This window comes from Pararge aegeria, chromosome 4 (assembly GCF_905163445.1).
Source record: "Pararge aegeria chromosome 4, ilParAegt1.1, whole genome shotgun sequence".
Classification (NCBI taxonomy): Eukaryota; Metazoa; Arthropoda; class Insecta; order Lepidoptera; family Nymphalidae; genus Pararge; species Pararge aegeria.
Genome location: NC_053183.1, coordinates 4922159 through 4945963, shown reverse-complemented (window position 1 = coordinate 4945963; position 23805 = coordinate 4922159). Strand labels below are relative to the sequence as shown.

At 37.7% G+C, this 23805-nt stretch overlaps 1 protein-coding gene across 10 annotated transcripts in view; it reads left to right on the top strand.

The window, feature by feature from the left end:
* Window positions 1-23805, top strand: part of LOC120637556 (E3 ubiquitin-protein ligase UBR4) — a 78576-nt gene that overhangs the window by 33106 nt on the left and 21665 nt on the right. For 7 of the 10 annotated variants that reach the window (XM_039909392.1, XM_039909386.1, XM_039909390.1 and 4 more), the window contains exons 34-65: window positions 263-477; window positions 983-1152; window positions 2418-2630; window positions 3281-3445; window positions 3848-4042; window positions 4418-4602; window positions 5626-5787; window positions 6641-6773; window positions 7357-7550; window positions 8074-8307; window positions 9017-9167; window positions 9506-9639; window positions 10354-10509; window positions 10908-10994; window positions 11180-11419; window positions 12008-12188; window positions 12615-12838; window positions 13061-13208; window positions 13647-13805; window positions 14660-14861; window positions 15399-15544; window positions 16452-16621; window positions 17215-17488; window positions 17979-18176; window positions 18554-18652; window positions 19054-19213; window positions 20598-20760; window positions 21426-21662; window positions 22288-22401; window positions 22516-22619; window positions 22710-22854; window positions 23337-23528. In XM_039909392.1, coding sequence (XP_039765326.1) covers window positions 263-477; window positions 983-1152; window positions 2418-2630; window positions 3281-3445; window positions 3848-4042; window positions 4418-4602; window positions 5626-5787; window positions 6641-6773; window positions 7357-7550; window positions 8074-8307; window positions 9017-9167; window positions 9506-9639; window positions 10354-10509; window positions 10908-10994; window positions 11180-11419; window positions 12008-12188; window positions 12615-12838; window positions 13061-13208; window positions 13647-13805; window positions 14660-14861; window positions 15399-15544; window positions 16452-16621; window positions 17215-17488; window positions 17979-18176; window positions 18554-18652; window positions 19054-19213; window positions 20598-20760; window positions 21426-21662; window positions 22288-22401; window positions 22516-22619; window positions 22710-22854; window positions 23337-23528 — 5550 coding nt within the window. The remainder of the gene's footprint in view (window positions 1-262; window positions 478-982; window positions 1153-2417; window positions 2631-3280; window positions 3446-3847; window positions 4043-4417; window positions 4603-5625; window positions 5788-6640; window positions 6774-7356; window positions 7551-8073; window positions 8308-9016; window positions 9168-9505; window positions 9640-10353; window positions 10510-10907; window positions 10995-11179; window positions 11420-12007; window positions 12189-12614; window positions 12839-13060; window positions 13209-13646; window positions 13806-14659; window positions 14862-15398; window positions 15545-16451; window positions 16622-17214; window positions 17489-17978; window positions 18177-18553; window positions 18653-19053; window positions 19214-20597; window positions 20761-21425; window positions 21663-22287; window positions 22402-22515; window positions 22620-22709; window positions 22855-23336; window positions 23529-23805) is intronic. The other 3 variants (XM_039909391.1, XM_039909385.1, XM_039909388.1) reach the window with 2 other exon arrangements.

Sequence of the window (23805 nt, the reverse complement as noted above, 5' to 3'; positions counted from 1 at the left end):
TTACAATAATTTAAAAAAAATCTAATAAACTAATTAGAAGACTAAAAAGAAACCTTTCGAGCGTTCAAGTAAACATAGCCCAGATATTCACAAGATATTTTATTACACTATTTCATGGCAAAAGTATGGCAGACATTTTATAAGATGAGGTGAAATTATTTTTTTACTTACCCAAATATTTTAGCAAAATAATAGTATTGAGTTACCAGTTAGTTGTTGTAAATGAATGAAATAGTGTCTGAAATCCCAAATGTTTTTACAGGATGAGGACGCCATGCTGCAATATAGACTATGCACATTCACGGTGACACAGCGTGAATTCATGAACCAACATTGGTACCATTGCCACACGTGCAAAATGGTGGACGGTGTTGGCGTATGCACGGTTTGCGCTCGCGTCTGTCACCGCGGGCACGATGTCTCGTACGCCAAGTTCGGCAATTTCTTCTGCGACTGTGGTGCCAAGCCCGATTCAAGGTAATACAAGTCTATCTGCTGGACTAAACGCCTCTTCCAACGGAAGGGTGTGTTGGTGATCGCAGTAGTTGGTAGTAGTAGCACAAAGGACGCTGTTTCCCGTTCTCCGTTTTATTTCCTCTGTCGCCTCGTACGACTAAATGGCAATTGTTTTCCAATCTGCCATCACGTAGCAATCAACATTAATTGGTGCAAATGTATATTAATAATGTACAAGCAATTTCTTATTGCTATTTATGCAACTGTTACGTAATTAAGGCGGATCATTATAACTAGAGGTTTATCTTGAGTATCATCATAGGATCGCACGACAACCAGGTGTCCTTTATTGTTTTTTAATTCTTCGAAAATCTTGCAAAGAGTTTTTAATTCGATAGCAATTGTTATATTCGCATACGCGTTTAAGAATAATGGAGTAAATCTCCTGACAGTTTATGTGCTTTGTATAATTTATATTTCAACATGTGATTAGTAACATTTCTTTAATTAAGTATCATTTTCACAGCTGCCAAGCGCTAGTTAAACGCTCAGTTACGCTCGGCGGTGTTCGCGGTGCTACAGGAGGGTCAGAGGATACTCCTCCCGCGCCCTCTATCCGTCGTCGGCCATCGAGCCCCACCCCACCTACCCTGCTCTCGCCTCCGCGTCGTCCTGTATTGGCGCATAACATTCAAGGTGGGTTTTATAACGAAATATTTTACCCAGTTAAAATTTAACCAATATTTCTGCTACATCCATATTCAACTAATAAGAGCCCCAAAATTGCGTTTATTTTCGGAAAATCTATTTCCAATAAACGTAATCATTCATCATATCAATCCAATACCGGCCCATTAAGGGGCACGGGTCCCCCCTTCCACAATAAGAAGGGTTAAGGCCGTAGTCCAGCACACTGGCCCAGTACGGATTGGTGGACTTCACACACATTTGAGAACACTGTGGAGAACTCTCAAGCATGCAGGTTTCCTCACGTTGTTTTCCTTGACCGTTGAAGCCAGCGATATTCTAATTGATTAAAACGCACATAACTAAGAAAAGTAAAAGATGCGTGCTGGGTTCGGCCCCCGGAAAGTGAAGCCGAAGTCCTAACCAATAACCAAAGACCTAACTCTTGTCAATTGCGTCCCTTCCGATCTGGTGCCATTGGACTACTCTTCTCGATAATCTGTCCTTTGTCTTATAACCCTCATAACTTGTTTGTGATGTTTTATCTTCTATTGTCAATACTTTTTACTAATATTTCGCAATTTTCTCGCCATAGTGAGATTAAATCTCTAAAAAGTCATCATCGTAGTATGAGAACATTCAGTAGCGTGCCACGAATTTATCAAATGAGCAAGTCCGTCATATTGTTCTTCAAACTCGCGTTTCTAGATTAAACATTTAAAATTTTTTTTACATTTTCACCTGTATATATAAAACTTTGAAGTTAGTTTAATTTTTTTATCCTTTTATTTACACGGTGTATACACCAAATGCAAAGAAACATAGAATAGAATAGAATAGAAAAACTTTATTGCAACACAACAAAAAAAAAAGGAAAATACAAGGAAAACAGTAATAGTACTTAGTGCTAGGGTGCAAAGAAGGCCTTATCACTAAAAGTGATCTTTTAAAGGCAACCTGAGCGTACGAAGCCGATAAAGGAGTGGAAAATGGATGGTGCATAAAGTAAGTTACAAAAAAAAAAAACAAAAAAAAAAAGAAATGTAATATAAACTTACATGAACATACATACTACATTTACATATTAACTACACAAATACCAACATAAATTTATATATACTATGATAGATATAAATCATATATCTATCATAGTATATATAAATACTATGATATTTATATATACTATGATATATATATGATATATATAATATACATGTTATATGTTATATACATATAACATGTATATTATCGATTCGTAAAATTATTCTTGACAGGATGTCGCTCGTTCCTGCTCTCCTACAACAACTGGGGTCCGTGTCTTGAACGTGTCAGGCGTTTATTAGGATCTTTAGCGGGCCCAGTGCGTGCTGCGTGCGAACGCGGTGCGGCCGTTGGGGCTCACGGTCGAGCTCAGCGTGCACTAGCTCAGTTACATCTGGGCGAGAAGCGCTTCACACATATAGACTCACTCATGGTTCCAACACTTGGTGAGTCAAATTGGTGCTCTATCTGAAATCAGTGTGAGATTTTCAACCTACGTTAACTTATTCGATCGCCATTTAATTAGAGTGCGGTTTCCCAATGTTGTGACAAGATCGGGCTGTTGTAATTTCTGCAACTTCTTCGATTTAATTTCGTGAGGATCATTTAGTTTTTAAAACTAATATTATCTTTCAATTATTTTTGTCAGTTTAATTAACCCAGTTATAAGTTTGACTTGTCTTGTGTGTCTGTGTTTGAGACAAATCCAAAATGGTCGCCACCACAAATTGGCGCTTTTAAATTTGTTCCACAACTCTCTTTTGCTTACACAGATGACGTCACATTCCTCTAAACGTGTGTCGTTTGAAGTGACCAACACATAAAATATACAATTATTTTAAAGTTTTATTTGTTGATTTAATATTATAAATAATTATTATTTCATCAAAATATGAATAGGACACTCGATTCATGTAACGAACATTATATAGACATACATTTTAGATATTTTAAAACTATTGTCTAAATGCCTATTCATTACGAAATATTAAAGTTACAAAAATATATTTTTGTTGCCTTTTTAACCTTGATTACGTTGTAACCTTGATATTTCAGTAGTCTCCACAATATGCGTATTATATTATCATTAACACAGGTTCGCAAGAAGGCGCATTCGAGAACGTGCGCATGTCATACACCGGTGAGAATGGACAGACAATACGGCAACTGATGTCCGCGCACAAACTGCGTCGCGTTGCTATGTGCTGCCTCGCGTCACCACAAGGCAGAAGGCAACATCTTGCTGTATCACATGAAAAAGGTATATAAATATATATATTTATAGTAATAGGTCATGGACTAAGCAGATCGCAGACTTGATTGTAGGTGGAACACGTATTGCAATGTGCCGCCCTGTATCCAACAACCTAACCACGCCCTTCAGACCGGAACACAGCATTGCAACAATGCTGCTCAGCGGCAGAAATAAGCAACGCGGATGAGTTCTGTCACAAAAAGCTACGCGTGCGCAAGACGTATTGCTTGCATGCCCTGCGAGGTGTTGCTCTGAATATATACTGTCCCTTGATTGTTACTCAAGGATATTTTTTTTGTCTTTTTTATGCTACTTCCTGTTTAATGCCTATCCTGGTCAGAACCTCTGTGCATGCCACTGCCATCAATTAATCTATCTCAATAAACTCAAATATGTATTTTTTTCTAGGAAAAATCACAGTACTCCAGCTATCCACGCTACTCAAGCAGGCCGACTCATCAAAGCACAAGTTGACTTTAACGCGACTGTCATCTGCTCCTATCCCGTTCACTGTGCTGAGTCTCAGCGGAAACCCTTGGAACGAGGATCTACTGGCTGTATGCGGCTTGAAAGAATGCCATGTGCTTACATTCAACAGTGGTGGTGAGTCTCGATTTTAAATCACTTCTTTAAATAGGACATCCAAAACGAGAAGTGACAAACTCCGTCCATCTGACAACAACCACCCTTTTAATCATGAGTTGCTACTCGATACCCTCAACTATTTAAATGAATATCTTAGATTTTTTCATTTGAAAGAGTTTCATAAAAAAATTTAACTGTTTTCAAAAAAGGTTCTAAATTCGTCGAAATCTTTTTTTTATGTATGTTACCCGATTACTCGAAGACGCTTGAACAGCTTTGAAAAATAGACAAAATAATTGTAGTAATGAACAGAACAGTTAACCGTTATTTATTTTACTACAACATAGCCCACGGAGGTCTCTTTAGTATTTGGTTTTAATTCCACTATAACAGGTGCCGTGGCCGACCACCTAGTGTTAAACGCTGGACTGGAAGCAAACAACTACGTTATAAAAGCGATATGGCTGCCGGGATCACAGACGCAGCTGGCGCTCGTTACATCTGACTTCGTCAAGATATTCGACCTTAGCAAGGACCTAAACAATCCCATGCACCACTTTCTTGTGCCCAGTGGAAAGGTAATAAAACAGTTTAAATAACACAATTTGAATAAATTAACATGAATAATGGTTACTTTAATGGGTCTTCTTAGGCTTTTCGATAATTTTCTGGACGTTTTTTTTTTAAATTACACTATGAGTTAACCCCTGCTGACTGCAATCTCACCGTGGTAAGTGATGAAGCATTCTAAGATGGTAACGGAGTAACATGTTAGGTTAGGTTAGGTTTTAAAGTGAAATTTCTAAAATTATATATCAATCGCAAAGTATATTTAATATTATCGCTATAGAAATATTAAAACTAAGCAAAGGTTGGTTACTCGGCATAACTTCTAATGCGCGACTCATATGCTATTCCATAGCTTTGTATTGGGTGAGCTCAAGAGACCAAGAGCTAGACAGTGATGAAAAAGAGAGCGGCATATCGCCATATACTCTCTTTAGCCTCACTCCCTTTGCATCGGATTTGTAAGTATAAATCCGACGCATTCAGTGTAGAATTTTTCGCACGCATTCAATTTAGACGCACGCAATTTAGGTACCGAAAGTAGAAGAGCTGTGAGCAAAGCGTATATGGGCCCCCATATACGCTTTGCTCACTGATCTGCGTCTAAATTGAATGCGTGCGTAAATTCTAAACTTAACTGAGCTCACCGCTCTCCTACTTTCTGTTCCTAAACGTAAACGTAACACATCCCTGAAAGAAGTGCCGATAGCGATTAGGCGTTGCGGTACGATGTCGCGTAAAAACAAATTAGGGTTAAGGAACATGGGTTTAATATAACTATCAAACCCTCTATCAGGTTACTTGCCATCATTGAGATCGCAGTCAACAGATAACAAATTGCCAAAATATAATCCTTACTAATAATATAAATCCGATACTGTGTTTTTTAGAGATCAACTTGATTTTGAACTCTGCTATAAAGCAAATTAAGCTTAATGTTCATTGTATGTCATGGAATTCCGCAAAGTAACGCTTGCTTCTATCCAATATAAAAAAGATTATAAACTCAACTTATTTAATGTGATTATGTTCAGGTGCGAGATGTAACGTTCGTGAACCAGGAAGATGTAATGCACATGCTGTGTATGAGCTCAGCCGGTCACATTTACTGGCAGCCCATGACCGAGGAGTCACGAGCAACCTTGGGCACATTCTATGTGACGAATACGCTTGAAGTTTTACACCCTGAAATACAGGTGGGTATTCTAAATACCTAAAATACGACCGCTCTCAGAATTGTTTTATAAGAATAACTGATAAACAGGAAATAAACTTGTTACAAAGATATAAGAATTAAAATTGAATAATTACTAGTTTAAATAAAATAATTACTATAAATTAAAAGTTTTTAATGAAAATAAATATTGGATTGTATGTTTTCAAATAAACAATAAAAATATTGTTAGCGATGAAGTTGAAAGCAATGCTAAAAATATTTATTTACACGTAATAGTTATTTATGCAACTGTATTTTAATAAGGGGTAAGTTTATCGGGATGGTTTAATATAGAATACCTAGGGATCGGGACCTTCTTATATTAAAGAACATTATATTCAAGTGAATTTCATTAATTGCACTATACTAATTTTAATAACTTAGTACAATAAATAATTATTTCATTAATACTTAATTAATTTGTATTTACTCAGTTATGGATGATTTTAGGTTATTAGGACTGGTTGTTTTAATATTAGCTAGTAAGCTGAGTTTGAGTTTTAAAATCTTTTATAGAAGATTTAAATCAATGTAGTAGATAAAAGTTACATAAGTCTATTCAATCTCTGTATGTCACAAGAATAATCGTTATAATGGCTGAACTGTCTATACTCATAATAATAATTGGTAATGGGATGGCATGGCAGAGCAATTTAATTTTATCTCATGTAAACAAACACGCAACTTAATACTGGTAACAAGATGTTTTCCAATGTTAAGAAATCGACCCCAAGGTATCTAAGGGAATTCCCGGGTTAACATATTTTTGATTAAGTTAAGGACATAGGCAGTTGAGCAAAGAAATGATTGCGTACTTAATTTTTGTTTTGTAGGACGTCGCCGGTCTAGTTGGTAGTGGTGGCGTATCTATTTACTACTCGCACACACTCAAGATATTGTTCTTCTCGTACGCTCAAGGCAAGAGCTTCCTCGCTCCACTGAATACTGTTGAAGATAGTGTGAAAGGTATAGTCGATATAACCATTAATCATTGAATTTCATATTTATAGGTACGCCCTAGGCTTTTGAATCGAGGCTTATAACTCGATTATGTATTGCCTTTAATCAGTTATTTTACCTACGTAAAAAAAGTACCTACTCAGCATTATTTACCATTTTAGTTTTTCTCACATCGCGAATGTGGGACATCTGTAAGAAATATCATTAGAGATAAGTTGTCCTTGTGACCTTTGTCATGTTTGTTTTAATCTAAGGTACTACATAAATATTTAAATAGGATTATCTATTGATTGTTACTCCACCGCCAGTTAGCAGATCCTCCTAATCCCGCTAAAAATGCTTTGCGTATGCAGTAAACGTTTTTTATCCACGGTTCTGATACCGCTAAGAACGCCCTCCCGGCAACTGTGTTTCCTGCCACATATAATTTGAGTACCTTCAGGGCTAGAGTGAATAGGTTTTTTCTAGGCAAGCGTGCTCCAACCTAGACCTCATCATTGCTTTCTTACGTTCATGATTGTCGTCAAGAGCTGGCCTATGGTTAATAAAAGGAAAAAAAAGTAGGTAAGACACACGTTCTAATATTCAGGTACGGCGATGATAACCCTATCGGCGGCTGCCACTCAGAAGGAAGGCGGGCGCGGTAAACAAGGCGTTCAGTCCCTATGCCAATGGGCTGAAGTTCCCGGTCACCCCGGACTCGTCACCGCGGTCATGCAGGCCTCGAATAATCCAGTTGTACTCATGCTGACCCCTAACAACATACACGTGCAGGAAATCAAGGTGAGGCGAATAAAAATTTTGCAAATCAAGCGCGTAAATAATTAGCTTTATTACATTTATTCTAAGCTGTCTTTTATTGTATACAATCGATCTTATTAGTAATTTTCTAAAACAGTATCGAAAGTTTAAGGAAAAGTTCCTAACAAAAATAGTATCTCCAAATAAACAGTTAAAATAAATAGAGATCTTCTTTAGGTACTCGTATTTTTAGCTTAGCATCAAACGATCTTAGCTGATCAGGACAATAAATTGCATAGCATCCTGGACACAGAGCTAGCTATTCTTTTGCAAACTGCTCCCTAGAAGAGGATAGAAAGACTATTTTCAGACATGCAATTTAGATAGTCCGTCTACATATAAAGAAAGAAAACAAGATTAACAAAACAAAAAGTATAGGCTGCCCGCACATAGTCAATATTACTTCAATATGCTCAAACTCAGACACGATTATTGACAATTTGCACGAAATTGACAAAAATGTTGACAATTGAGAGCTAAATGATAGAGCTAAATTTCTGATAAGGTGGTGCCAGCGAAAGCGAAGATAACCGACATGGTAGCAGTACGACACTGGTGCGGCGGGGGCGGTGAACAAAAAAGCACGCTCATTCTGCTCTGCGAGGACGGTAGCCTTCGCATGTATGCGGCCAGTGCGGAACAGACCGGCTACTGGCTCTCTCCGGCAATACAACCGGTGCATGCGCCCAGACGAAAGCCTAGACTTATGACGCATCATTCTAAAGGAAAAGCGCAACAGGTGAGCTATTACGGACATTTTCAGATAACTATCTTTCTTCAAGCAGCATTGCTATGTTCCGATGACCGGTCTGAGAGCGTGGTTGCCGGTTTACACTCGGCAGCACTCTATAGAGCGTGTTCCTTAGTTGTTAACGTGTTATTCCCTGCTGGTTGCTTTGTTCGGTTGGTTTTCCGCTTAAAATCAGTTGGGCCATCTGCTTGGTACGTCAATTATTACTTTAAAAACAACTTTATTTCAGTGAATGTCTACCAACTTTTCTTTATTAGGAGCGTGACATGAACGGATCCGATTTCGAAACGTTGCAAAATAAAATACAACCTAAAAAGCTTCTTTGTACTGCACTGTGGGTACTTTTCTATTTAGGAACTTAAAAAACCAATATGATGCGTGTTTCAGCAGCAGTGTTTTTTTAAATTATGTTATTATTTAATTCTTCACAGGTGAAGGCCTTTGCAAAATCTGATAGTATGTGATACATGATCTGAGGGGCATACTACTACCGCACATATTAAATGACAGATCTCTATGTCCTACAAATAATGATTACAATTCTAAAAAAATACGTCAGTGGATATCAAAATAATACTTCTTTAGAGCTGGTTAAAAGCTTATTCAAATGAGAGAATGTTTTTTTTAAAAACTTGCCTTAATACGGTTGTAAGTTCACAATATTACAAATGTTCAATAACTGTTGATTAATTTACAGGTGGTTATAAAATCAAACTCGAACGGAACACCACAGTTCCCTATTGACTTCTTCGAGCACTGTGTTGCTATGAGCGATATAGAATTCGGTGGCAACGACCTACTACAAGTATACAACACAGCTCAGATTAAACACAGGCTCAACACAAACAGTAAGTCTTAAGATATTATTTTCCAAGCACCAGCTTTGCCCTCGGACTATAGGAGTCATCACCATAGTGTCAATATTGCGAGCCAAAATGCTCAGTTTTATTGCACAGGCTCAATTTTGCTCAGGAACTTCACAATCTTGTTTCTGCTGCACCGATCTACCACGGAAAAATAAATATTAATAAAACATTTCCTTATCCCCATTTCTTATAAAAACAGCTTAGGTTTTTAATTTTTAAAACTACTAAGCTTGCTTTCGATTTTGTATAATAGTCGTCAAACACAAGTCTATGTTGCATGTTATGAAGTTGTGTAGCTAAATTTTATTACCTTCTTTTAGGTCTATATGTAGTATCTACTAAAATGACTGGCTTTGTGATGGACATATCAAATTCTGATCCTAACATGGTAATATGCGGGATTCGGGTTTTGCTCGGCAGCCAGGACGTGGCTCGAACACCTACTTACGTAGAGGTATGTTTCTTTACATATACTACTTTATAATATGGATAGGATTATCATCGTCATTTTAATTTTTAATTTCTCACTGCTGGGCGAAAGCCCCATCTCTCATAAGATAGAGCTTAGACCCACCACGCTGCTTCAATACGGATTAGCAGGCTTTAACGATTATTATTAGAAGTTAGTAATAATAAGCGATGTATGTTTCTTTACATATACTACTTTATAATATGGATAGGATTATCATCGTCGTCATTTTAATTTTTAATTTCTCACTGCTGGGCGAAAGCCCCATCTCTCATAAGATAGAGCTTAGACCCACCACGCTGCTTCAATACGGATTAGCAGGCTTTAACGATTATTATTAGAAGTTAGTAATAATAAGCGAGACTGATGGCCTAACGTATTTATGTACTGAGAACTTCTGGATAGAAAACCCATTTAACTTGCATCACTTTATCAACACATAAATTTTTAGACCAACAAGGCTAAAAAAACAGTGTTGTTGTTAATGTTAATAATGATGCTTGTTTATTTGATTTGTTGTTGTTTGTTACCCATGTCGGGTTTGATCACTGTACCGATCTTGATGAAATTTGGCACACATAAAGCATGCATTGTTGAACTGGGAAAAGGATCACTTGTATCCTGCGAATACTAAGGTTTCTTGCGGGAACAGCTCGTGGAATAATATTTATTTTAAATGTAAATTTTTTTATCACATAGATATATGGAAGATCCATCACAACGAATGTGGTCAGAAGTCGTTGGTACGACATACCGCTCACTCGTGAGGAATCGCTTCAGTCAGATAAGAAGCTAGTCGTTACTTTCGGTCCTTCTGCAGACCCCGATGGAGTTACTATGGTTGACTCTGTAAAAGTGAGTTTTCTGTTAAGTGTTAGAATCTTATAGCTTATCTGTCAACGGCGCTTCTGTGCACAAACAGTATTAGAATTCAATGAAATTTACATTATAAATTTACTTGAATTCTTTAAATTGCATAAATTTTAATTAATAACTTATACTAGCATGATTTAGAGGTAGAATATTACACCAGTATTTGGGTAAATAAAATAATTGAAAGTGGACTGTAGAATTGCGTGGTTTCTTCCTTGCATAACAACATTAAGGCTTTGAATTGAGAATCACAGCTAAAAAATAAAAATCATGAGAATCAAATTATAATTATGCCGCAAAGAAGACACGAAATATATTCCCTAAATAAAACTATTTTATACCATTAGTATAATGTGTTTCTAAGTGATATACTTTTTTAGGTTTACGGCAAAAACAAGGAACAGTTTGGATGGCCGGAAGAAAATGAAGATCCCACAGCTTGTCCTTCATCTAGCAAAGTTGCACAGGTAAAAATTAAAAAATGAAACAATTGTATGTATTCTGTATTTTTTTTTTGCTAAGGCTTATATATTGAAACCTTGATTACTGAATGCTTCCAGTAAAAAGGATATTAACAGTTAATCAGCCAGTTTAATTTCTATAATGTGTAATTTAGCAACAATAAATCTTATCGAATTTGATCTTATCTTAGGAGTCTGATAGCGGCAATGGTGGTTGGAATCCAAGCTCCCTTGAGCGCCTAGCGTGCTCGGCTTTAGAAGCTCTAGAGCTCGGAGCCAACGCACCATCTAACACGGGTGCGGCAGTCGGCGCTGAGGCGGGTACTGAGGCCGCACGCAAGTTGCTATGCGCACCCTCATCTGCGCACTTGCACGCACGGGCTCAATGTTTACTGCGTGCAGTGTACCAATCGCAGTACCATCAGTTCAAGGTCAGTGCATCCTTTGCTGTAGAAATAAACATTTTCCTATTTGTTTTCATTTTATACGAGACCGCACGCTAAATGCCACGTGTTCCCGCACTTGCACGCATGGGCCCATCAGTTCAAGGTTAGGGTATTCCTTGCTGTGGAAAACATTTGGTTCTCTACTGTAATCGTGAAAAATAATCTCACACGAAACTGCGAACTAATGAAACAGCGGAGTGTTGCTAATTGGAACAGACAAACAAAAAAAAGATTAAATGCTTTAATTACTGATTTATTTGGATGTCTCGCCATTACAACTTTGACCGGCAAATAGATCTGTTCATGTGATAAGTCATGAAAAGGAATCCCCAAGTAGTAAATATGATTTATTTGACTTGATTAATATCAAACAAATCAGATCACAATCACTTCCTTCTTCTGATTTAAAAAAAAAATATCTAACCCGTCATGTCGATTGAGCATTTTTATAAACCTGAAGACGCAATCAGCATAACAGCGCTTGAATAACTCATTTGAGCGACTTTCATTGCGATAGTATTTTTATTGATCGAATTTATATCTCCAATAGTTTAATATTTTTTTTTTCTCCAGGACCAAGCAATCATTAAATACGTGTGTACGTCGCTGCGCGAGTTGCGCGATACTGCAGATGCCCGTAACATCGACCCCGAAGCGTACTTCCGACTGGTGCTATTAGCGCGTGGTGTTGCTGTGGCACGACCGCAACATCTTGTAAAGTTCAGCGCAACCACGCCTTCTAAACCAGCTAATGGTAAGATTCCATGTTTTATCATATATATAATTTTTGTGTTATATTAACTGCAAAAATCTTCCGTCTCGTATTGTCTAGCTATTCCGTTTTTCCCTACTAATATAAAATTGGAAGTTGCAGTGTGAAAAGATATACAGACAAACTCACTCTTGCATTTATAAAATTAGGTTTTTAGGAAGGAAACTATTCTGTTATTTTCCTTTACTTTTCCTTCCTAAAGTAACTGATCATAGGGGAATGACAGTTATACTTAATCCATAAAATTTAGTCCCATGTAATATTTTTGAGTTTTTGTTGCGAGTGTATTATAAATTTTTAGAGAAAATATCCTGTGTTATTTCAAAATTATTTAAATAAAAATTTATTCTTCTTGTCAGTTTTGTAAACAAATTAATCAGCTATTATTATTATTTTTGAAATTAACAGGTGACTGGTCTGTTCTATGGAAAGGCGATAACCAAGATGAACCAGGCAAGGAGCCTCATTTATGTGCCCTACTGATCAGTGTGCTATGGAAATTGGCGGCTTGCCGCAGCCAAACTGCCGGTCCTCCTGGAATCCTGTCATATGGACTGCGTCATGTGGAGCACACGTTGCACGCTTTGGCCGATACCATTCATGCATTCCAGTTGAACTCTGACTCCGATTGTGTAAGTACTGATTTGCTATTCTGTATTGTGTACTGTACTGTATTTGCTATACGTACGTACGTATCCATGCAAAGATAATCATTTTGAGCAAATTAGAGCAATTGTATTCCTTCTTTCCTAAAATATTTTTAGTCTTAATATTCATTCCTTTAAAGTAAAATATATGTGTTGGGTAGAGTACATTTTACATGTATAATAAACTAGTATTATAAATTGTTCTAGGTCGATTTTGGCAATCAAATCTATTTGTCGTTGCTGTTAGCGGAGGATCAGATCATTAGCTTTGGTGCCAAGGGAGCACTCATGAGAGTCTTACGTCCGCGAGTTAAAAGGCGACGTGTATACATACCATCACCTCCGAATACTCCAGGTAATGTCTTTTAAAATGTAACCCTCTTAAGCCTCTAGCTATTGTTTATGAGCTTTCATATTTTTTTTATAGTACAATATAAAAGTAACGATAAACTGATCACACTAAAACATTTGTTTCATAATCCTTTCACCGACAATTTGAGTGTGTGGAAAATGCCTACAAAAATATATTTTGTTCAAATCGTTTGGATAACGCCTGCTTACATTTATGTTCTATTCTGTATAATAATAATTGTTGTGGCTGGGCAGACTGCTATAAGACAACGTTTCTTTTTCGGAAGGATAGCAGTTTTTTTTTGACAGAATAGACCTCAGGGATACCTAAAGTTTAACAAATGACTGAAAACATTAACATTTATTTCTTCAAAATATGCTTGTTTAATTCAGCTAAGCTAAGCAGTTAAGCTAAGTTAAAAAATCTTCGAATACATTTTAGGTGCCGTATCGTCAGTTACAACTGCACAGCCAGCAGGCTCGGTCACAGAAGCCGCTGTTTCGGAATCTGACCTCAGTGCCAATCGTGAGGAGCAGCAGGAACAATACATGGATGTGGATGACTCTCTTGAACCTATGGTGTTGTTAGCACCCGATGGAGGCAAGTAGTTTGAAAGTTCGGCTCCTAAATTTCTTTAACCAGCCAGTAGTCTTTATACATAATGCATAATTAGATAGCGAATTGACTAATGATTAATCCCAAATTTTGTACAGTGATGACAAACCCACAACGGTTAGCAAATGACGGAAAACAAGGCTTATTGGGAAGATCGTAGAATGCCAATAGGGTATTACAGCATTGTGATGATGAACAACTTATGTTCCACAAGTTTTTCATGGGTTTAAAAATTTTAGTGGGATAACTGTACAAAGTTATCAAAACTTTACAGTTATCCGTCAAAAAATACATCCATAACATCCTTATTGACTGAAATACAATAATTTTCACACACGTTCACGCACACCACGTACAATGTGATTTCAAGTCTAGTACTAGTTAGGGCTGTCAATTTTTGTTTTTAAAATATTCGTTAGATGAGATTGTATTTCTCTAAATCGTGAATCACTTTTTAGGTGGTATCCTTTCTACCACCCCATTTCCAAACCACCTTGTGTAGTTTGTTTAAAACACACACAGTACATTACCACAGTAGTAATAGGCATTTTTAATTGAAAAAGAATACGTGTTATTAAAATTGTACGATTGTAATTCGTATTTTTATAATCGCTAAACATTATATTTATTTTCTGAGTTAATTTGTATCAAATATTATCATTAATTCAATTAATTTAATACAGCTTTTGCTATTTGCCAACCAGATATTAACAATAATCAAAAGGCTTTTTTGTTTATTTATTTATATACTCATTGCGAAAGTGTAGCGCTTATACTCCTTTGATTTCTTTCTTAATATTCCAGCTAACTGAACAACTAATATTTACCTTCTTTCACAGGTCTCGAAGCTCTACTAGATATACCAGCAGACGCTGACGATGAAACAATGGTGGAGTTGGCGATCGCGTTGTCCCTACAAGAGCAGGGCAGACGGGCTCCACACGCGCCCGCACCCCCTCCCCCCGCACAGCCCTCGCAGCCGCCCGCACACTCTTCGCACTCGGCGCCCGCGTACAGCGACGCAACCGCTTCTCCCAATGGGTGAGTTGTGAACCTATGCCAAAAATCTAATTGATCGGTTGCTTAGTTAGGGCGTGAACGATGGACAAACAAACAATTTATAATATTAGTTAGGATTGACGGACCAATCAGATGGCCTTCCTGATGGATAAAGTTAAAACTAAGTCCGCCGCCGCCACTAATTTAAAACTAAGTCCGAAACACAGCAATGCTGTAAGTATTTCGGTTTGAAGTGCGAGAATGCAATGATTATTTCTGCACTTTGCGGCAGAAATAACAATGGCGGTAGTACTTTCCCGGACGAGCTCTTGTAACCAGAAGCTCTACTATTACTACTAATTATTGGATTTGTTTCTTTTGAGAATTTCTGAGTAACAGCCCGTAGTCTGGACATTGTCGTTTTCTACCCCCGTCCGTTAGAGAGCAAATTAAGGCTTCGTCCACGGTTTCTATCACTAAGCTAAGCCCACCAACTTTCTGTTCTGAGAGAAGGCCGAGGATTATGATAAAGAGAGTGATTTTTTGGATTTAACTCAACGTCATCATCTGTTTACATAGATCTGACGACGAAGGCAGCACAGCAGCTACAGACGGAAGCACTCTGCGTACGTCACCAGCTGAAGTGGGCGGATCTGCGGCCTCCGACAGTGGTGGATCAGCTGCAGAGAGCATTGGCGGCGTTTCTGGACGTAGCAGTGCTTACGGTAAGCAAGTTTGTACCTTAAATGTTGCTTTATCATCATCATCATCATCACATCAACCGATAGACGTGTATTGCTGGACATAGGTCTTTTGTAGGGAGTTCCAAATTCCTCGGTTCTGTACCGTTTGGATCCAGCGGCTACCTGCGACGCGCTTAATGTTGTCTGCCCACCTCGTTGGGGGTCGACCAACGCTGCGCTTACCAGTTACCAGTTGCTTTATACTATTAAATAAATAAATAAAGCTAAGCTTTCGAAAACAACACTTTCTTTTACCATGGTATGTAATATGATGTTGCACAGGGTTGGTAGCTCTGTACCCCTTGGGTAGTTGGTAGACGTTCGGGAATTCCACAACGTATCTGTTCCAACTGCTAGTTGGCTGTTAATAAAAGAGTGTACATTTTATTTTTAGGAAAGACTGCCTTCTGAGCTTCATGTATTTATCGGTTCTTTGTTTTCTTTTTTTAATTAGTTAAGGTACTATTTATTTGTGTAGCTTTGACATTTCACTTGCAATTTTTATTTAATGATTGATTTTGAAAAAAATGCCCAACTCATATTTCTATTACAACACAAATGTTTTGTGGGAACTAAACTTGACCGGATTGAAGAAAGTTACCGATGGCTGCTCTTTTACAGATTTTAGGAATGCAATAGTAATCTTATAGCCGTTTTCGCTAAACCTACGAATTGCCTTAATCGGATGCCTAGTGATTTAGGTGTTTCCTGGAGAAAAAAAAAAAACGTTTCAAGAATTCTTATGTGTTAGGCGCCGTCTCAGGTTACGATACCGATTCGGCGGATAGAGAAGTTTAGGGGAAGCGTGAACTGACATTTGAGAGACGAAAGAATAGGCATTTAATATACCGATAGCTGATACTAAAGTCGTATGTTCTTTTGGTAACAGCAGGTCCATCAGGCTCCTCACAGCCCGTGGCATCGACATCCCGCACGATGGAAGTAGAAAACGAGACACGCAAACTTCACTCGCTACGTCTGACTTTACTATCGACAGCCCTCGATGCGTTGCCTACTCTGAGGACCTTGCCTGGTGTGCGCGCTATACCGTTTGTACAGGTCAGGACTATTTATATAAGAACTACTTTTATTAGTGATGAAAAGTTTAGGGTTGTTTGTGAATTACAAATTATAAGGATTAAATATACGTTCGATTTACCTTTTGGAGGTATCATTATGACTTGATACTTAGATCACTTTTTAATGTTTGAGTATAATTACTAAATTTACTAAAAAAAAAACAATTATTAAGACCATTTAGCTCTTAATAATTGTTTTATGATATTGATATACTAGTGGCGTTCTTAACTAAAACAAGTTAAGTTAGTCTTAACATTTTGAAAATATCTAGCCTTTAGCCGTGTTTTTGTGAAGTAGATTATTATATCCGAAATGTATTAATATTAATGCTTCGTAAATTTTACTTCCAACTGTAAGCGGTGCTATATTATATTAAGTTGTGCAACAAGTTTAAAACGCCTTAAGTTTTTAATTTTTAAGATTGATTTCAATGTCAGTGTATCAATGTTATAAAAGCTAGGTCGTAATAGTAAGTTTCATTACTTTTGATGATTACCATTCTAAATACACACCCATTTTAACTGTTAATGATTGTAATTGAAAAAAATAATAAATAATTTAAAAAAAAACAGGTTGTACTTATGCTCGCTGGCGACCTTGACTCGAGCGTCGAAACTGATCGTGTGGTACTTGAGCGTCTGCTGGACGTGTTAGTTGAAGAACTGAACATCCAGCCCGACGAGGGTTCAAGTAGCGAGAGTGCGGAGAGGCGGGAGTTGCAGCTAGCGATTATGAGGCTCGAACTTTTAGTTTCCGAGTTGGACGCCCAGACCGAAGAGCATTCACCGCCTGTACACGAACGCACTAATAGGCGAGAACTGCAGCTTGTTATCATGCGTCTCCTCAGTAAGTATTAAATTTAGATTCACTTCTATTATTATTATTATGACACCTCCGGTACGTACCGTAATAGCATTTTTTTTTAATCTTCTATCTAAAACACGCTGTTAGTGGCAAGGTTTATCTGCATGATATGATTGTCTTGATAAAAAACTGACTCTTTTTCTGTAAAGATAAATAATTTCAAGGGCAATTTTTTTTCGACATAAAATGCATTATTACAGTTGATTCTCCTAAAAACCAGTATTTTTGTAGAATCTGAATGTGTGAATGTGTTTCTGTATGAATTAAAGGGGAAAATGTTGGCTCTGAAAATGTCGGTCAGTGTTAAACACGACGTCAACTGTTTCGATAATCCGCATATGCTGTCACCAAAACTTAACGCTTAAGAAACTTCTACCAACAAGACAGACACGTTACAGAAGAAGAAGAAGAATTCAAGGACACATCGAGAGAGACCTCGAGCTTCTGTCGAATAACGTTATGTTGTCCACAGGTGTACTAATGGCCCGTTGGAAGAATGGCAGTTCGAGTGGTTCGGGCCACACGAGCAATCGCGGGGAACCTTCTGGATCTGGATGCGCTGCACAGGTGTCGCGTCTGGCCGCAGCCGCTCTGGTTAAAGCCGCTGCACCGAAGCATTGCTACAATGTTCTCGCCGCACTACTGCCGTACTGGAAAGAGAAGACTGCCAGTAAGTTACAACTCTGTATCATCATCATCATCAGCCCATTAGCGTCTCACTGCTGACCACAGGCCTCCGATCTCATAGGAGAGAGGTTTTCCGTATATTGCTCTAACGTGCACATGTGATTGCGCACCGCGAGTGGTCACCACCAATTTCCTAACCCTGAGCTTTTGGATTATGAAGAATCTGTATTTTTTAAACCCTCAAATGTTTTGCTGGCATAAATCGGTGTCAAAATTATTTATGTGCACATTATATATTTATCATTGATCACGGAGCACTGAGCGTGTTTAGGACGACAATAACAGTCTTTGAAACTATGCTTTTTTATTTACAAATCATTAAAACCCAATATTTGCCTGATGGACTTTTTCTATTTGAAGGCACTGGCACAATCACAACAGGACAGCAATTGTTGAAACCTCAGCCGTCGCAACCTTTGCCGGACATGCAACCATTCTTTGTTAAAGAATATGTTAAAAGTAAGTGGATGTCAATATTTAATTGATTTATTTATTTATAGTGGATCTGGCCTTCCATTAATAAATATCTTAACGTAAGATGTTTAGGAACAGCATAACTATTAAAACCTCATAGTTCATTTCACTCAATCACTTTTAAAAAATTCTTCTTATAAATATTGCGCTGCAATTTTTTCCTATATAATCCTATATAAAAAAACAGAGCCCGTCTGTTAATACGGATATAAAGAAATCTAGACGAGAGAAGCGAAATATTGACATCGCATATGGTTATGCTAAATTTATTGTAACAAAATGATACACATAATCATTTAACCTTAAATTAAAAAGCGGCCTTATATTATGTTTTTAATAAGTTTTTAGTAATATAAATAAAGCTTTTAAATATTTTATTGTGGCAGGCCACGCTCTGGATGTGTTCGACAATTATCCTCAGCTGGTTATGGAGATGGCACTACGTCTGCCCTGCCAGATCTATAAGCATTGCGACCCGAAACATTTCGATGAAAACTGGCGTACTCTGCTCTGCGAGTATATGATGAACCAGCAGACGCCATTAAGGTAAAACCATACCCAAATATACTTGACTGGTTATGTTTCATATATTATTCTAACTTCTAAAAGTCGTTCCACAATGACCTTAATGTATTGCGGCAGCTGAATAAAGTAATCCTTATTCAGCAATCTTTTTGTAATAATCGAAAGGCTTAAAGCCTTTCATTATTTTATTTATTCAGGTAAGTATTGACGTGTGGTGTAGTCCTTTGTGGAGCGATGATAAATGATAGAGATTGATAGAGATTGATAAATGAACTGTATTTCCAATGATAATTATTGATAATGATATATTGTAAATGATATTAATGATATTGATAATGAGTAAGCGTCGAGTGGAGGCCCGAAGTGCACTGTCCTAGTTATGGCCACGAGGCTAGACGATTGCGTAAACCGCTGACGGTGCAGTGTTCGGTACACGCAGTGGCCCGAACAGACGTTTAGGCTATAATTATAATAATAATTATCTTTATTTAAAGGTATAAACCCAGTTATTAGAATATAAAAAGATATATATAGAAAATAATAATAATAAGTAACAGTATTGCAATATAAAAATATTGCAAACTCACGTCCGTCATAATAATTACATAGTTCGTCATAGTTTATGGGTTATCTTATACCTAACCTTTACAAAATCACTACAGTTTATATTCTATTCGACTCACGGTGCACCGAAAGCCAGTGCTTGAAAATCGAGCAGTCCGGACCCTCTGCCAACGTGCTTAGGATTTCATTATCGGAAGCTCGCAAACGACTCCAAAATGTTGCGAAACGCGATCTCATGATCGCAAAGAAATCCGGTACTCTGGCCCTAGCGAACATGTCCGACGCGCTGCAGTACCTTGGCAACTTCATCAAGATACGAAATGCATTATTGTATTGCACCCTGATATTGTTGACAGCGCGTCTGGTGGACTTTACCCAAAGTTGACATGTATAGAAACATAAACAGTATGCTCTAAACAATGTCACCTTAACTTGGTCACTGCATTTCGCAAAGCGACGTGCGAGCATATTACATCTGACAGCCAAAGCTATAAAAGTACTTGTATAACTTACGATGTTAGTTACGTTAATTTGTAATATCACTGCGTAATCAGGCTTTAACGACATATGATGTTGAAAAGGTAAATTATGACAAAGCAGTTCATAACTATTCCGACGTTATCCCGCGTTTAAAGTCAAAGTCAAATATTTCTTTATTCGAATAGGCACATATATGGCACATATATTTTGAAAGGTAAACATGTAAAATATAACATAGAAGTGAGTTGATGGCGATAACTAAATTCGACAACTTAAAACTAAAGCTACGAGGGTTCATTTATTAATAAGGTATTGCAGTTCTTTTACTATTTCTAACATAATCTCCGTTAAAATTTCTTAGGAAACAAGTGCGCAAGTTGTTATTGCTGCTCTGTGGCACGCGCGACCGTTACCGCCAACTGAGAGACGTGCACGCACTCGACACGAACCTGAATGCTGCACGCGCTTTACTCGGCTCTGATCCAGCTTATGATAAGCTGGTGCGACTAATGGATCACCTGAAGGTAATTTTGACACTGGAGTTATCTGATTTTTTTTTCTTATTTCACATGAGTTGATAAAAACGGTATACAGATACGAGCTTATTTGAACTTGCAATTTACATAGTATATAGTAGGCACAATGCAATTAAGGCGATGTTATTAGTTAGTATGACTGCGGCTGCAATTTTGGGGGGCCGAGTTCGAATACCAGCACGCACCTCTTTAAGTTTTGTGCGTTTTGAGCAATGTTTACCCTTCACATCCCGACATCCCGACGAAATCTTCATGCCTGGGAGTTCTTGATAATGTTCTCAACGACGTGAATTCCACCAATGGGCAACCAAACTGGGCTACCGTATTGGACCAGACTCTTCTCATTTTAGGAGGAGACCCGTGTTCTATAGTGGGCCCGTAATGGGTTGATATGATGATGATTACGGTTTTTCCTATAACTTTATGGTCAACTTAATATGTTAGCCGAGTTTGTTAGAGTTGAGTTATTTCTTGAAAGAAGTATTATTTAGTTCGATATTTTGCTGACACGGCCTTTAAGTTGCGAAAATAACTAAAAAAAAAGTTAATTCCGTTAGAATATGTGTGTGTAGGATATGACTAAAATGAATATAAAAGTTACAGTTTTTAATCGGGATCGAAACAAAGTGAACTTTTTGGAGGACATTTCATAGGCTTGCGCGGAAATCGTATCAGCGCGTACTGGCAACTGGCAGCATACATGCTGCACGGAGCGTCGCGAAACACTCGGATGGCTAGTGAAGTCCGCCCGCCGTCTGCACCCACACGTGGCGCCTACAGTACTGCAATTACTGCAAGCTGCGTTATGTGCACCTTTGCCGAGCCCCCCTCCCGTGCAGCCCTCCACTACTCCCCCGACGCCTGCGCCTCAAAAGCCTGCACAGGAAAAGGTGAGTGATCATTATAAATAAAGTTTATTTACAGATACTTCCCTGGCTCATCATCATCATAGTCACCATATAAACCTACGGGCGTCTAATGCATTGTGGGGATTGCCAAATTTTACTTGACACTTCAGCTTCGCGATTCGTTGATTTATATCGGGGACAAGAACCTAATCTTTTCGGATCTTCTTATTTATAAATCGATCACGTAGCGTTACTGCGAGCCCAGCTATATCCATCGCCTCCCGAGTGCAATAAGTCATCTAGCAATACGCATGTTAACTTTGGGGTTCGCTGGCTCCATGGTATGAATATTTAAATATTGAATTATTAATTTTGAATTGAATATCTTGAACATTGGCTTGTGGCTCGAAGTAGCCGATTAATGCTCTGAAGATGTATAGTCAATTTACGAGCCATATGACGGCAAAAAGGTAGTTTTCCTGTTAGTCGCCACGCCTTCGATTTGACGTACAGTTTTAGTTTTCACAAAACACGATCCTCTCCCGCAGATACAAGTTGATTTAAGTAATGAAGTGTCCGCTTTCTTACAAACAATGGACTAGCATGATCGACGGTGACTGTCCTTGTTTCAATTATTACCCTGCTTTATCCTTGAATAATCCAACAGACTTCTTCGGAATGGCCGGAACGTGAAAGAAGCACTGAAAGCGACTTCGTATCAGACATCTCCAAGTTCCAGGAGCAGAGAGTACCGCAACTTGTGCAGCAAATACTCCAACAGGTATAATAAATATACTTTACTATCTTAAATAATTAATTAATCTATAGTAATTATTATCTTAAATTTAGACCATAGGTCTGCAGGATTACCTCACTAATATATTTTAATTTTTAGGTGTCCCAAGAGGAATTAAATTTGTTCGTAAAAGCGTTCCTTCTTGAGACAAATTCCACGGCAGTTCGATGGCAAGCACACGCGTTGCTACTTGCAATTTACAAGTAAGAACCAGAATTTTTTATACATTTAGCGACTTTATCGACGCATCACACGAATCTGGCTTTAACTAATACGTTTTTGTTTGTTTCTAGCAATTGTTCGCAAACAGAGCAAGCAGAGCTGGTTTCACTTTTGTGGGGCTTATGGCCTACATTGCCGCAGTATGGACGCAAGGTCGCACAATTTGTAGACTTACTCGGCTACTTCACGCTTAAGACACCTAACATTGATACAGAGGTGAGTAAAAAATTAAAATTTTTATTAAAGTATATTTTTGGTCTTTATTAAAACCTAAAAAGTTTTATCTATAGATTGTGTAAACAAAGAAAGGACATGCCTAAATTTAACCTTAAGATTATTTTTTTTATTCTCTTTCTTAATTACCTTGAATGTAATTAATTTAATCTAATATCACTTGCTTTAACGGTGGAGGAAAATATTGCGAGGAAACATTTACGCCGCTTTGTTAATGCTATGTGCACTTGTAATTGACGTGCACATCAGTCCATGTTTTTGTGTGTATGCTCTTAATAAATAAATAAATGGCTCAGAGTTCTTCAAAATCTCAATGTGAAATCTACCTAACCGCACCAGCGTGGTGGACTACGACCTAAATCCTTCTCCTCCTGAGAGGAGAATTCAGTTGAATAATGTTGAACAAAAATCAGTGGCAATAAATAAAATAATAAAACCAGCTCACAAGTTATCTGTTTCTCTAGAACTACATCGGCAACGCAGTAGAACTTCTGCGTAATCAGAACAAACTGCTTTCTTCTCATGGCAATGCCGCGTTGTACGCTGCACTCGGCGCGTATGTCGAACTGGATGGTCACTATCTGGAATCCGAGCCGTGCCTTGTTTGCAACAACCCCGAGGTTCCTATGACGTCTATCAAACTGCCTACTATAAAGGTTTGTCGACTCTGAACTTTGATAATATTAGTAGGAGAGTCCAATTTATGTTTTAGTTGGATAACAAAACTTCTAATTTATTGACTCGCAGTTTATACGTTTGTCTGAGTTGGTCATTATCATCGAAACATCACAGAAATTAAAATTCAAACAACAAAAAAAATGGTTGGCATTGTAATGTATTGGATGTATTAACAATATGTGGTAGACACTGCTTTTATGTTGTACTAAGAGTACTTATTATTTGTTCTATTAGATTGTATGATATCTAGATAAA